The 15313-nt window shown below is 34.9% G+C and overlaps 1 protein-coding gene and 1 long non-coding RNA gene across 2 annotated transcripts in view; both read right to left on the bottom strand.

The window, feature by feature from the left end:
* The window catches only part of rras2 (RAS related 2), a 51608-nt gene extending 47866 nt beyond the window's left edge, over window positions 1-3742 (bottom strand). The window contains 1 exon segment of the mRNA NM_001017815.1: window positions 3402-3742. Within this exon segment, the coding sequence (NP_001017815.1) occupies window positions 3402-3503 (102 nt within the window). The 5' untranslated portion in view covers window positions 3504-3742.
* A 721-nt stretch (window positions 3743-4463) lies between these two features.
* On the bottom strand, window positions 4464-13357 carry LOC141375372 (uncharacterized). The gene is made up of 5 exons (XR_015495731.1): window positions 13260-13357; window positions 10603-10645; window positions 9844-9891; window positions 5558-7398; window positions 4464-5507 (listed from the first exon to the last, which is right to left on the bottom strand). It is a non-coding gene; the product is annotated as an uncharacterized LOC141375372 (long non-coding RNA).
* Between the last annotated feature and the right edge of the window lie 1956 nt (window positions 13358-15313).

The raw sequence follows: 15313 nt of genomic DNA, 5'->3' as shown, positions 1-15313 counted from the left end.
TCAAAGACATGCGGTATGGTGAATGCTAAATTGTCCATAGTGTATGTGTGTAAATGGGAGTGTATGGGTGTTTCCCAGCGATGACTTGCAGTTGGAAGAGCATGTGCTGCGTAAAACATGCTGGATAAGTTGACGAATCATTCCGCTGTGGCGACCCCAGATTAATAAAGGGACTAAGACAAAAATAAAATGAATGAATGAATAAACTACTGTTTAGAAAACTCCTCTTCGTCTTTGACCCTAATATACACGACACACAAGTTTAAAAATAGTTAAAAAGTAATAAAGCCAGTTGATTACTTGTTTAAATAATCATACTGTAACACAAAAAATGCAATCATTAACTATCTAATATTTCTATGAAAGCCAATGCTTGTGCATCACAGCTTGAATTGCATCACAATGACGTAAACTAAACCATTTGTTCAGAGTCACATGCCTGGCTGCTGCTGATCATAGCCCCTATCATGACGCTAGTTTGAGCTCAACTACTCTGTTTTTGTAGTAAAGTCATCGTTGTGACACCATGATTTCTAGCCTACATGTTACAATCGTGTAGCGAGCAGGGGTTATTCATCACTGCTGTATCTTCAACCAAATTTTGACACAATCAATTACCTTTCCTGACAGCATACCTAATGAAGAATGTCATGCATGCACCTAACATACCCCCGCAAAGCACTCAGGAGCGCATAGTTTCCCATACACATCCAGGAGGTCCTTGGAGACCAAGCAGGAGTGGAGGGACTTCCTCTTTCGGAGGCCAGATTCCGGCTTCTCCATGGTCATTAACCCAACATGACTCAGATGAAACCTCCCAGAGTAACACGCATCTGAATGGGGAAGCCTGGAGTCACAAAACAGCTGGGCTTTGCTTTCTCTCTGGCAAAGGCTTCTAGAAACACTCCGGCAGGAAGGCTCATTTATGGCTTTCTTTGGACTACTCTCGTTTTCACACATTTAAAATCAGCAATATTATTCTTTAGTTCCACTAATCCGTGTTTAAAAGCAGCTGATTTTCCTTTCTCCACTTGCAAAAGCTTGCTTGGTTAATGTGTAATTGTAGTCTGATTTTCATCGCTATCTGAAAGTGGTTTATTCGGCCTATTTGCTAGTAACAGATCTTGATGTCAACGAATGTTGATCATTAAGCTCTAACGTGTCACTGCCAGCAAAAGTTAAGCATTAGTAAAAATCGCAAGGGCATATTAATCTACTTGAATTGATCTCTTAGTGATGCTTGCAAAATAAATAGGACTAAATAAGGTGATATTTTAAGATAAAACTGGTATGGTGGAGGAGACTGTGGTTAAAAGACAGCAATCTGGCAGGATTGAAAGGAAGATGTAGCAGTACTGTGATAAAGCAAACCGGTTAAAGAGAATTTAGCCTGTTCTGATATTAATCTGCAGCTTTAAAGCAGAAATAAAATGGTAGGATATTAATAATATATTGATTTCATACAATAAACAAATTACTTTCAACCTTTTCACTCATTTATCATAGGTTTCTTTGCCAAAATCAAATAGTTACGCTTGAATTTACCTCTGAAAGACAACAAATGCTGATTTCATGTTAAGTGTTAGTAACGAAAGCTGAATCAACCCTCATGTTCATGTAACCACATTTTCTTGAATTATGCCCAAATTAGTTCATTGACACATTGCCAGTGTCGCCAGTTATTTAACACAGTGTTACCTTGTAATCTGCTGTAATGTAGAAGTTATAAAGGGCTTGCTAAAAGTTTATTAGGACAAACTGAGAGATGAGATTACTACTTTATGAGGGACAGATTTAGACCGTGTCCCAAACCTTAGTCAGGTGTCTACCTACCTAAGCACCATTTCGGTGCACATAAATTACCCAAAATGTAATTTAATGACACAGTAAAACTAAAATAAAAGGTTATGTCATATATAACTAGTTTTGAAGCTTTTTTCTACTTTTATTTTCTCAAATATTAAGGTTGCACACTGTCAACTACAAACATTTGTTTTATTTTACTGTATGAATGAACAGAGAGCTAAGGATGGTAACAAATCATGATTTGTGGCTTCATATAGTGAGCTGTCAACACATCCATGACAGAAAACCTTACAATCTACACTGCTTATGGCATTTATATCATCATATTTTTATTTTTACATTTAATGCATTAGCCCATTTGTTTTTCTGTTTTTACAGGACTTTTGGGAAAACTTTGGAAACTATATATTAAAAATGTATTTGCACAAATGTAATTATGGAGTTGATTAATCATAATTAGCAAAGAAACATTAAATATTTGAAAAACTCCAAATGTCTTCTAAAATGAAAATTTTTCTCTGATTCTTGTGCTTAGGTTTAGAAATATTACTTTTATAGTGACGAATACGTTCTTTTAATTTGGTTTAAAGTGAAATAACTGAACATAAACATAGGAGGCTGAGAAATTTGCTCACTTTACAAGAAATTTTCAGATGGAATTTAGAGGTTTTTGCATCTGAACTTTTCATATGTACTGTATAGCATCACTTTTATCTTCTGTCAAGAAAGACAACATATTTAATAAATATATAAATCTATGTATATGCCTATTTACTTTCAGTAGAATACATTTTTCTACATCACATTATTTTATAATACATACAATTCTGATCTAGTTTGAAAACAAGTGCTTATTGGCATAGTAGTGGGTGATGACTGAGAATTTGATCTTTTGAAATTTACATTTGTGTCACAAACATTTTAGTTAGAGGATAACAAAACTAGTATTAAACAATACTTAATACAATTAAAGTAACGTGGAAACAACTTGTTATACAAGAAATGTCACTTTCATAAAGAAAGATTTGAGCGAAGAAGCTTATAACAGCAGTTACCATAGTATCCTGGCAGTAACATGGTACATTTCTGAGGGGCTTAGTCAACTCTCCAAAAGAAAAAGCGGGGAAACTTATGTCAATATTGTTTCAGGTACAGTTGCATAACTTTGTCATGCAGTCTTTAAATATATTCCCAGTCACTATTCTGCCTCTAAAACTCCGACAAAACAATACAAGTATTCCAACCGTGTGCTGTTTAATAATTGTGTTTCCAAGTGTAATATGCAACAGTTTACAAAATTGTTTCCCATACCTATGAACTAATGTTACACACAGCACTTTCGCTTCAGAGTTTTAATTCTCGATACATGCGTTAACTCTTGAATTGCTCTCGATGTTTATGTTCGCATATTTGTTTTATTTCTAAATATAAGCGAAGGTTTAAAGTGTCGCAGGCCTAGCTTGGATTCCTGAACCCCCTTTTCCGCTCATGGGGTCCCCATTTCTGTGAGCAAGATCCACCCATTTCTCCTCAACACCCTCACATCTTTTTAAAGGGCCGAAAACCACATAACATTCCGCCATGTATACGCTTACCTGGATAAACTGGATGGTTAACGCTGATTTTCCGACGCCACCACCTCCGACGACCACCAGGCGATATTTCTCCTGCACTGAGCCGTCCTTCCAGCCAGCCATCGGGGACACACTGCTGCTCTCGCTCCGCTGTCTAAACACACGCACACCGAGCCACTTTACTCTGTGACAGGCCTTCAGTTAGAGAAATGCAGCGGAAAAAATGCGAAGCGGCTTTTGGGCTATGTGTCAACTCAGTGGTAATCCGTCCGACAGGAGAAAAGTACGACCACAGTCTGTGGGAAATGCATACACTGCTGCCTCAAGTCCATACGCCCTCGTCCAAATCGCTACCAGGCACTGACTGACTGCCTGTGCTGCAAGATGAGGGGAAGATACGGCTAATCAGTGCTGGCAGTGCGCGCGGCGGGCGCGAGGGGGCGCGCGCTCACACTCCCGCCTTCATGGTTTGGCTGCCGAGATAATGTAATGTATTATTTATTCATCTAACTCTGTTATTTAAGATTTGCAAAATTGTGTAATAAATTGCACACATTGACCAATCTTTTAAAATCATACGTGTCTCCTTATAGTATAAGTTTATGGTAGGCTATTTATTCGATGTCAGAAAAAAGTATCCAGTATTTGTTTATGGTCATTCTTTCTTTTTTTACCTGTATGTCAGCATCAAAAAAGTATCAAGTCTACGTATCTGCTCATTATTTTGCTCATTCTTGTATGTTAGTATCAAAAACATATCAAGTAGTTCCAGTTCCTTAGTTTATGGTCATTCTTGAGGTTATTATTGTATGTCAGCATCAAACAACTATTTAATATTGGTTTTTATGGTCATTGTTTTGGTCATTCCTTTATGTCAGTATCAGTTTATGGTCATTATTGTGGTCATTCTTGTTTGTTAGCATCAAAAAAGGTGGGAAAACCCCTCTAAAATGAGCCAAAATTGAATGATATTCGGCATAAATGACGCATCACATCCACACAGATGTGCAATATGGTTATCCTCTTCATTTAATATACCCCTTCTGTTTGTTTTTGTTGTTGTGTTTTCTTTTTCCAAAAATGTTTTCTTTTTGTCTTTCCATTTTCTTTATAATGTACTGTGATTGTATAATTTTTCGCATAAAAAATGATTATCCTCTTCAGATTTTCATATTTAAATCATGCTAAAAAATGTTCCTACAAGTTTCTCACAATCCCTATTTGAATGCGACTGTTTAGTTATAAGTATGATCAGCAACCAAACAACACTTATAATATTACATTATTACAATACATTACATTACATTACATTACATTAGTATTGAGCAGTGTTTCTCAACCTTTGTGATTCCAACGCCAATTTTTCCCAAAAAATTTCAAGGCCACTTGTGTAGGATTAGATTTTTTTGTTACTTCAGGTGTAACAATAATACTGGCTGGTTTAAGGAAGCATGCTGATGATCTATTACATTATTCCACATGAATGAACTGATAATAATTTAATCCCATAAGTGTAACAGTTTCTGCTAAAACAAAACATCATTATTAAACAAGAATATCATGCTCCAAACTGTCAAGTACATACTTAGTCTTTGAATCAAAGGTAATAATGTTTGAAATGTATAGTTTCAAGCACAAACCAATTGTTTTGCTTCTATAGCTCAATGCATCACCAGAATCACGAGTATGAATTTTAATTTGCCTGTTTTGTCTGTGAAGGTAACTGTAGACTGGCATTACGAATTACCAACTTTAAAATCTAGTATTAAAAAAGTATTTTTAATGTTTTACTGAAGAAAATTGTCACCTACGTCTTTGATATTTGAGGCTGGGTAAATAAACTGCAAATGTTCACTATGGGTTGAAATGACCATCCCTTTAAGCGCCTTTGTCTGGTTTAAGTTATGCTTTGCTTTTTAAATATCTGATTAAAGAGCAGCTAAATGTCCATTTATTTACCAGATAAAGTCAGTCATTAGAAGGACATTTGAATCCTGTAAATCGGGACTGGGACTTACTGGGGCTCAATCATTCATTTTCTTTCGGCTTAGTCCCTTTATTTAATAGGGGCTGCCACAGTGGAATAAACCATCAACTATTCCAGTGTATTTTTTACGCAGTAAACGCCTTTCCAGGTGCAAACTTCACACAGAAATGCCAACTGGTCCAGCCGGCACTCAAACTAGCAACCTTCTTGCTGTGAGGGGACAGAGCCAACTTGCCACCTCCAACATATTTCAAATGCTTGATTGTAAAAATAAAACATAAAAAAGGTAAAACCACTACTCTAAGTTGTGTACTGTTTACTGTATCCTTTGAATACTTAAAAGAAATAATTGTATAAATTATATTGTAAACCATGTCAGTTCTGGGAATCACAGAGTGCATGGGTGTTTCCTAGTAATGGGTTGCAGCTGGAAGGGCACCCGCTGCTTAAAACATGTGCTAGATAAGTTGGCGGTTCATTTGGCTGAGGTGACCCCAGATTAATAAAGGGACTAAGCCGAAAAGAAAATGAATAAATGAATGAAGCATGACACTTCTGTGAATAAACACAGGAATGGAAAGTCCTTGCCTTGTTGATTTGTAATAATGTTTAAATAATCATATTTCAAATATCATTAAATTTATTGACTTAAAGAACATGAATTACTTGGCATAAAATTGTAAACATTTTGATTGGCAGTTGTAATAATTTAGTTAATGTATCATAAGTAGACAGAAAATATAAGCATAATTTAAAAAACAGATGCACACTTTTAGAACAACTTTTTTTGCTTTTAGTGATAATTTCATTATTTAGATTATGTAAAATCAAAAACGAACTGGACATTTATGTTACAAACATTCTAGTAACCATCAGTGTGACTTGTTTTTGATTTTGTGTTGATACTGTCATATTAATAACCAACCTGGAAAAGCAGTTTTACCTCAAATCTGTTCACTGTAAAAAAAAAAATCCAGGTTGCCCTACATTTTTAAGCTGAATCAAATTAACCTTACAAGTCCATTGAACTTACATTGTGCTAAACTGACTTGCATAACTAATCAAATTAAGTTAGAACATGATTAACTCAGTTTGATAAGTTACTATTAGCTAAAAAACATATATAGTCTAATTGATTATATTTACAGTGTAGAATAAGTGTAACAATAAAAAAAAAAAACATATTACTGATATCAAACACTACTGAAATTATAAAGACAAAAGGATTCTGAAACCCACTTGCACATTGTCATTGGCACAAATTTGCCAGAAGCAATCATTATAGTTAACATGGTACTCTGTTTACTCTCATTTACTTTAGTTTGTTCTCCTGATTACGTTACTCTCTTGAACAAACCATCTAAAATAGATTGTGGGAAACCCGTAGGAGACATTTTAAAATTAGTTGTTCCCTGTATGGAAATCTGACTAACTAGCAGTGTAGCACTAGCACCTGAGCATGTGTGAAATATATATAACAATAACGGCTTTTTTCCACCCACATGTACGTCCAGGGTCTATAGCGGAGCTGTTTATTTCCACAGCTGCTGAACAGTGAGCGACACTTACTTACTCAGTGTTTCTTAACACAATGACCCATCCTAATAAACCCCCAACAATCCTCCACATGTCATGACTTGGCACTATGACCTCTGGGGGTTTCGTCAAAGAGGGAATGTGAAGCAACAGAATGTTTACAACACGAGGAAGCATCGGCTGCAAAATGTAAATTCGGTGCATATTCCACACCGCAGAACTCCAGAAATGCCATTGTTGGAGGATGCCGTGGTTTGCATAAACTCTCCTTTCTCGCACGGCACTGTTTGCATACTCTTTTAGCAGTTCCTCGAATGCAAACAGTCAGAACGATACAGTATTATTTTGAGTAGCAGAATTAATCAATTCCCTTTGACTCCTTCTCTTCAACCCAAAGGAATTTGAGGAATTTCAATTAACTCGTAATCCAGAACTCTAAAGTTCACATGGTCCCACTGCAGTCGCCTGGAAGACAAAGTTCCACCTCCCACAGTCCTGAAAAGAAAAAAAAGATAACCAAAGTACATGTTACGTAAATGATAATTTTTTTTTTCCAGAAATGTCAGTCTTATCTACGGTATGAACGCTCTTTATTTAGTCCTCAATTATTTTGCTTTTTACTAGAAATCTTTAATGGCACATAAAATTTCTGTTCACCTCCCAAGCTCACCCCTCTCAAAAGTTTGGGGCTGGTAAGATTTTTAAACATGTTTTTAAAAGAAGAGTAGAATGAAATAAATACACTTAAAACAGTTTTCATTTTTGATGCCACTTCTGTTATGAGGAAAGCTCATCATGAAGCTCCTCAACTGTGAATAAATATAATGTTTTAAGGGGAATGTGTGGCTCTCAGACACGGCACTGCTTATATTAGTTACCACACCTAAAAAAAAAACAGTTCAGATTTGGTATGTCAAGTAGGCTTATAGTGATGTCACCTTTTCAGCTTTGATCACAGTATTATTGTGATATTGACTTAAGCTGTGAAGAAGGCTACTTTAACATCTATAATAACCAAATTGTTCAGAGAAAACAAATGTTTTAAACAAATTAAATTCCAGAAAGATTATAATAGATAATGCTTTAAAATGAAGTATCATTAATGGATTAAAATCAACAGTGAAACAAAGACAGATTCATTAATAATGTTATTAAAAAATACTACTGAATTTGATTAGTTATGGTCTCCATTTAATATAACGATTACGACTTTCGAGTTTTTGAGTGCATTATTCAGACCCCATACTTTTTGTACACATTTTCTTTTGTGTGAAACTTTATATATACAGTTGAAGACAGAATTATTATCTCCCCCTCTTTTTTTTATATTTCCCAAATTATGTTGAGCAGAGCAAGGAAATTTCACAAAATGTCTGATAATATTTTTTTTCTTCTGGAGAAAGTCTTATTTGTTGTTGTTTTTTTTCAGCTAGAATAAAAGTAGTTTTTTATTTTTTAAAGCCATTTTAAGGTCAAAATTATTAGCTCCTTTAAGCTATATATTTTTTCAATGGTCTGCAGAAAAAAACATCATTATATAATAACTTGCCTAATTACCCTAACCTGCCTAGTTAACCGAATTAACCTAGTTAAGCCTTTAAATGTCATTTTAAGCTGTATAGAAGTGTCTTGAAAAATATCTAGTCAAATATTATTTACTGTCATCATGGCAAATATAAAATAAATCAGTTATTAGAAATGAGTTATTAAAACTATTATGTTAAGAAATGTGTTAAAAAAAATCTTCTCTCCGTTAAATATAATTTGAGAGGTGGGGGGGGGGGTCTAAAACAGTAGGGTTTAAGCCAAAGGAAGCATGTATAGCTCTTATTTTTATTCTCAATCTTACTTTGTCTGTCTATTTTAGATTTTCACTCAGATTAAGATGTGAAAATGTAGATGTTTGAATATAAATTGCCTTTTAAGTCTTGAAGCCTTTCTTGCTGTGATGAACACTACAGTCAGTGCAACAATCTGAATATTTTTAAACGGCACTCTAAAAGATTTAATAATATCAGTATTGTGCATGTTCATTGTTACTATATATTTAATCGTTGAATATTGGCATAACTTTTTTTTTTGGACTTTTGTAAAGTTTTTGCCCTCAAACAGCTCCTGTGTGTAGTACTTCACTCGAAAAGTGACTTGCTTGTTCAAACTACTGATTTAAAATGAGTTGAAACAACAATGCTTGGATTTTTTGGGGGGACAACTTAATTGTTTTGTTTAATCAACTTAAATAAGCAAAAATTATTAAATTAGCTTAATTGATTTATGTTGGTACAGCATAAAGAAGTTGTGTGGAAGCCTCTATTTTTTACTGTGTAGTTTCTTTCGCATCTCATCCAGTCTTCTGTTTGTTTTAATTTGATTTTTGACTATCGTAGGGACGATAAAATAAAATCATTTAGTGTATAGTGACATTAAACTGTAATGCTGTTATGGAACTATTGTAACTGTGTGGTTCCGTGAAAAGAATTGCACACTTTAAAATATTGATCAGCCAATTGGTATCAAGCATTTAACAGCTTAAGAGCATATGTAAGTGTTGCAAAAAATAGCCACTACAAATGAAATAATAATAACTACTACAAATTAAAGGAACATACAACTCTTAATGCAAAAGTCAAAACACTTACATTATTACTCACACCATGGAACACTTTCATTATTGCTGTATGCATGATTAAAAGGCACCTACTGCGTGTGTAACACCAAAACAGAAACCATAGCCTTGTCATTTAGTGATTCACCACTCACTTACTCTTTAATGACAAATGTGGCTGACCAATCAGTGCAACGTTTTCAAAGGGTGCTTGATGAGATGGTAAAAACATTACAAAACATAATAACAATTGTACTTACAGCCAGAACTTGTTTAATATATATGAAATGTTGACAAGAACAGCACTGTTCACACAAAAATGAATATTTACTCACCATTTACTCACTCTCAAGTTGCTTCATACTTGTATACGTTTTCTTTCTCTGCCCCACACAAAAGAAGATATTTTAAAAATGTTGGTGACCAAAAGTTGATGGTCTTTTTTAAAAAACACAATGGTGATCAATAGAGACCAAAAATGTTTGGGTTATTCCAAATATGTTCGTTTTTGTTGAGTAACTACCCTGTATGTATGAGAAACTGAATGCTGTCCTATGGACTTAAAGTAACACTCCAGGTCCCCTAGTGTTAAACAGTTGAGGTTTACCATTTTTGAATCCATTCACCCAATCTCCAATTTTAGCTTAGCTTATCATAAATCATTAAATCCTATCAGGCCATAAGCATCTCGCTCCAAAACAAATTCTATTTAAAGTTTCCCTCTTCCCTCTTCCCTCACGTCATGTTCCAGGACTGACGAAACTAAAACTATCGAATCTCATTTTTAAACATGTTTTGAGTGAGATGCTAATGGTCTAATCTAATTTATGCTAAGCTAAGCTAAAAAGCGCTCTCACCAGACCCAGTGATTGGCTGAATGGATTCATAAATAATAGCTCAACTGTTTAACTTTAGGAGACATGTAAAATGTGCCTATTTTCAAAAACAAACAACAATAAAAACACATGGTATGTTCGTTTACAAAACATATCATGTCGGCACCAATAGCCTTGTGGTTAGTGCATTGACAAATAGCACTACAGTGTAAACAAGTTTGATTCCTGCATGGCTCAAGGTCCTTTACAGATCCTTACCCTCTCTGCTCCCCACGCTCTCCTGTCTGGAATCTCCACTGTCCTTGGGTGAAAAACAATTAAAAATATGTCATTTAAACAAGCCATATGATAAGACAATGTGACCAATCATACAAACAGAATAGCAGGTACAATAGAAAGTTTAATATAAGCAAAGTAGTGTGTAATTTTGTTGGAATTTTACATGAATGCCCTGGTCTATCAACTGAACTGTTGAAAACCTAAAACAATGCAGCATTTTCTTCTTTTTTTTTTCATCTTCAGTGTAATAATGTTTTGAACATGTTCAAATATGTGTCTCATCAGAACAAAAGCAGCTGACTAGTTACAATATAGATCAAAGTCTCATACTGAAATTGCATTTGCAAGAAAAGAGCTGACGTGCAAAGAGATGTCAAAGAAACTAATCAAGTTCCTGCTTTGTCACTGCCAAATGGAGAGTCTTGGGTGCTTTAATTATGAGTTGTTGCAGGCTGTTCTTACATGATATATGAAAAACTTTATGAAAAGGAGCTAAAGCTTTTGAATTTATGCCGTTTACTCATAACTTTATTACCACATTTTTATTTTTATGGGATTTTATTACCACTTTCCATTGATTACATGCTAAGCGGGGGGTCAGTTAGAATGATTCTTAGGTTCCACACACTTTGGCGACCCATTGTTTTGCTAGTGTTAAACCTTACATTAGTGTTACACTCAGGCACGTGCACACATAGGGCTCAATCTGTGCACTGCACATGCCCTTTTTAGTCTTGGATAGAAAGTGCCCTTCCAAAATGATCAAAAGTGCCCCCGCGACGCGACACACCCTCGGTCCCGCCCTTCAGTACGCGCGCGACAACACCGCTCTTTAGTACCTAAAACAAGCAAAATAATCTGCCAATGGGGTAAGCAAAATGATCTTACGTCAAAAGAAAAACAAGATTAATTTGCTTATCCCATTGGCAGATTATTTTGCTTGTTTTAGGGAAAAGCTCACTTAATATTGGCATATTATTTCTCAAAACAAGACTATATGTTTTGCTTGTCTAGAAATTGCTTCTTAATATAAGAAATTTTAGATATTTAGACTAGAAACAGGACAAAAAATCTAAGCAAGAAAAGCATTTTTTGCAGTGTGCCAGCGTTTAGAGTTGGGTGGGGGGCTAACTTTAAGGAGGTTGCTTAGGGCACGTTATGTGCGTGTTTTTCCTCCAAGCAACCTAATTGGTAGATTTTCTTTCCTCAAATATAATTTAAATGTATTTTAAATGTGGTTCAAGAAAGGCCAAACACGTGGCCCACATTTTGACATCTGGACCAAATACTACATTTGACATCTGGTTATGTCTTGTGTGCCACTTATGTTTGGCCCACATGCTGTATGCCAGTGTCGGATGAATGCCTGCTGGGCCAGCTTTATGCCAAATCTGGGCCAGAATTCTTTGCTACCTGGGATGGCTTTACAATAAAAAAAGCACTTCTGCCATTATGTTAATGAGGCAAAACAGTCACTAACATAACAAACGGATAATAAATTTGACCAGAGTGTTAAGTTTTTAAATATTTTCGAAGCATTTTCCAAAAATGTATCAAAATAAGACCAATACGCATTATATTTGATGAAAAACAGAGAAAAAGGGGCCAAATTAAGCCCCAAGAGTGGACGAAACCATCCCCAACAGCACATAAGGGTTAAAGTATTAGCAGGGGGTTAAGGTTAACCTTCAAACATTCCTTCATAGGGCCATAACTGCTAGCTGTGCCCCTGATTACATGTATAATATATAACAATATGCAAGTTTGGGAGACTCATAAAACTCCATTACTGCCATTAAAATTCCTTGTTATAAAAGCTTAATGGAATTAAATGCAGGACTTACATACAGTCACATCAGCACTTTTCACACCCATCTACTCCACTCTACATGAAACTGGAGGCTACTTTCATCTAATGTATCATTTACATCAAAAACTGCTTCCGCTGCACTTTAACGGACAATGACTGGTGACCAAGTACAATGACTGCATACGCTTCTGTTCTAAAGACTGAGGTCAGTAAAGTTGCTTCTATTCAGCAAGAATGTATTAAAGTATGACAATACAAAACTTATAATGTAACAAATGTATCACTTTCATATAAATATTGTTAAAATCAGCTAATTAGAATAAAGTGCCATGTGACTTTACCAACTGTGTTCAAGTGCCATGTGACTTTACCAATGAAAACACTTCTTTATTATGTCGTTTTAAGCATAAATACAGTGTTCATAGTAAAAATAGCAGCATAAATACTTGTACAATGCATTGTTAATACTTAAATGGGTCACAGTTTATTTTGAGTCAGTTCGTTGAATTTAAGTTACATTCTCATTAGTTTGTAAGTAGACTGTTAGGTGTTAGGGTTAGTGTAAGTTGACATGTACTTGCAAAGTGTCTTATAGTCAGTTAAATGTCAGTTTAAGATACAGATACAGGAGCAGTATCAACAGATATTAAGGAGACAGTCTACTAATACCCAAATGGACCTTCAAAATAAAGCGTTACCCTTAAATGTTGCACATATAGAAATAAAGATACCTCGAGGAGGAAAAAAAAGACTAATTTATAATGGTGACCAAGAAGCTGATGGTGACGCTAATTGATTTTAAAAAAGTAAAATGGAAAAAACTTACAGAAATGGCAAACATCACTGCAATACACCACCAATCTGAGCTGTTTGGCGGAGTGGCCACACTCAAGCCTCTCCACATTGAAGCCGTATGATAACCTGCTAAAAGAATTGTAAATAAAAGCTAAAGAGCTTGAAGAGAAAAAACTCAATTCTTTTGTCCAGTGAGCCTCAGTTCCAAGCATCCAAACAGGCCCTCTTCAAGTTCATAGATGAAGCATGGTGGTGTGAACTGGGGCATTAGTTGGCGCTAACGAGAAGCTGAATACACACTGTTAATGGAAAAACTAGTGCTCAGACTACTGTAGGTGCAACTTTCGAAAGGGCAACAGACGTCCATCGATCTCAGTTCTCCAGCGCCTATACTGCAGCTCTTAGGGTTCCCACACTTTCATGAACAGCAGGTTCAAAGACTTTTTAAAGCACCATTCATTTTAAATCAAGCACTTTTGTAATTCATACCCCATTCAGTTAGCATAGCATATGTAGCTCCATGAAAGTGGTTACTGTATTTAACTCTTAATATTCATTCATTCATTTTTTTTTTTCTACTTAGTCCCTTTATTAATCTGGGGTCGTCACAGCGGAATGAACCACCAACTTATCTAGCATGTTTTATGCAGCGGATGCCCTTCCAGCTGCAACCCATATCTGAGAAATAACACTTAATATTTACATTACAAATCTCAGATATTTTTTAAACAGTCATGTTCAACAAACTTTAATAAAATTTGTTGAATTCAGTACTTGTAATATTTAAATGCCATTTTTGAAATACTGATCAAATGTGCATTATTCATTAGTGTTATTGTACACAATTTAAATTTAAGATTTTTAATTGATAAATTTCTGTTTTTTTTAATAATTGTGTACGATTGTTGAAACCATATCATAAACAAATTTAATTCAAAGACTTTCATGAACCTGTGTTTGTTTTTAAGGACTTTTCAGGCCTTGAATCCATATGTCTGAAATGCAAGTACTTTTACTTTCAAGAAGTGTTGGAACCCTGAGCTCTGCACAAGACCTTTGGCTAGATCGATCTAGAGGAGAAATGGTTTCTATCAAGATTTTTTTTTACCTTTACTTTACACCTCTACTGATGTCACTGGCTTGCTTGGCTTGGTACTAGTGGAGCTGCACATTGGTGGACTTGCTTTTCAGTGTTTTGGTTCCAGTAGTGGCATTTACATTAAACTGAACTTTAACTGTGAAGAGTGAACTGAAGCAGTTTTAATTTTAACAACTTCATCTGTTAATCTGCTTTGACACAATCTTGTAAAAAGCGCTACAGAAATAAAAATGAATTGAACTGCATTAAGACGACAAGCAAGACCTTTCAGGTGTTACTAAGAAATGACTCTAAGATGACTCTAAGATATCTCAGATAACTCTGGGGAAATCAAAAAAAAAATCATCCAAAACAAAACAAAATAATCCTAATATGCTGAAAACCTGTAACCATTGACTTCTATAGTAGGAAAAACAAATCCTATGGAAGTCAATGGTTTCAGGTTTTCAGAATAAAGAACTCTTAAAGGTTTGGATCTAATTTCAATAGATACTGGGATCTTTTTTATTTTTGGGTGAACAATCCCCTTAAGATAGTGGTTCTCAATTGCAGTCCTTGTTACCCCCAACTCTGTAAATTTTGTATGCATTTCTTACTTGGCACACAAGGACCAGTTCATGGATCTTTCGGTTAATGAGCTGATGAGTAGGACCACACGGAATCTGAGCGCACAGAAATCAATGGATTTTAAACCCATCACTGAGTCTGTGTATTTACTTGTGTAAATGTGCGTAAACTTAAATTTATTTAGTTTTTAAATTAATTTTACTAATATTATTGTAATATTAAAATGTTCATGATTTATGTACAGTACAGTTCGTAAAGTAATATTTGCCTGTCTTTTAGTAGATTTAGACTATATTAGACTCGCTTTGTTTACCGAATAGGTTTCACACATTAAATAAAAGTTATTTTTTAGTTCATATATTAAGTGTTAAGTTACAATATTCCTAAAATCATTCCATATAAATCCACAGATTTTTTTA

Source organism: Danio rerio, chromosome 7, assembly GCF_052040795.2.
Source record: "Danio rerio strain M-AB ecotype USA chromosome 7, GRCz13ab, whole genome shotgun sequence".
In the NCBI taxonomy this organism is placed as follows: Eukaryota; Metazoa; Chordata; class Actinopteri; order Cypriniformes; family Danionidae; genus Danio; species Danio rerio.
Note: the sequence above shows the minus strand (reverse complement) of the source record. Positions and strands in the feature narration are given on the sequence as shown.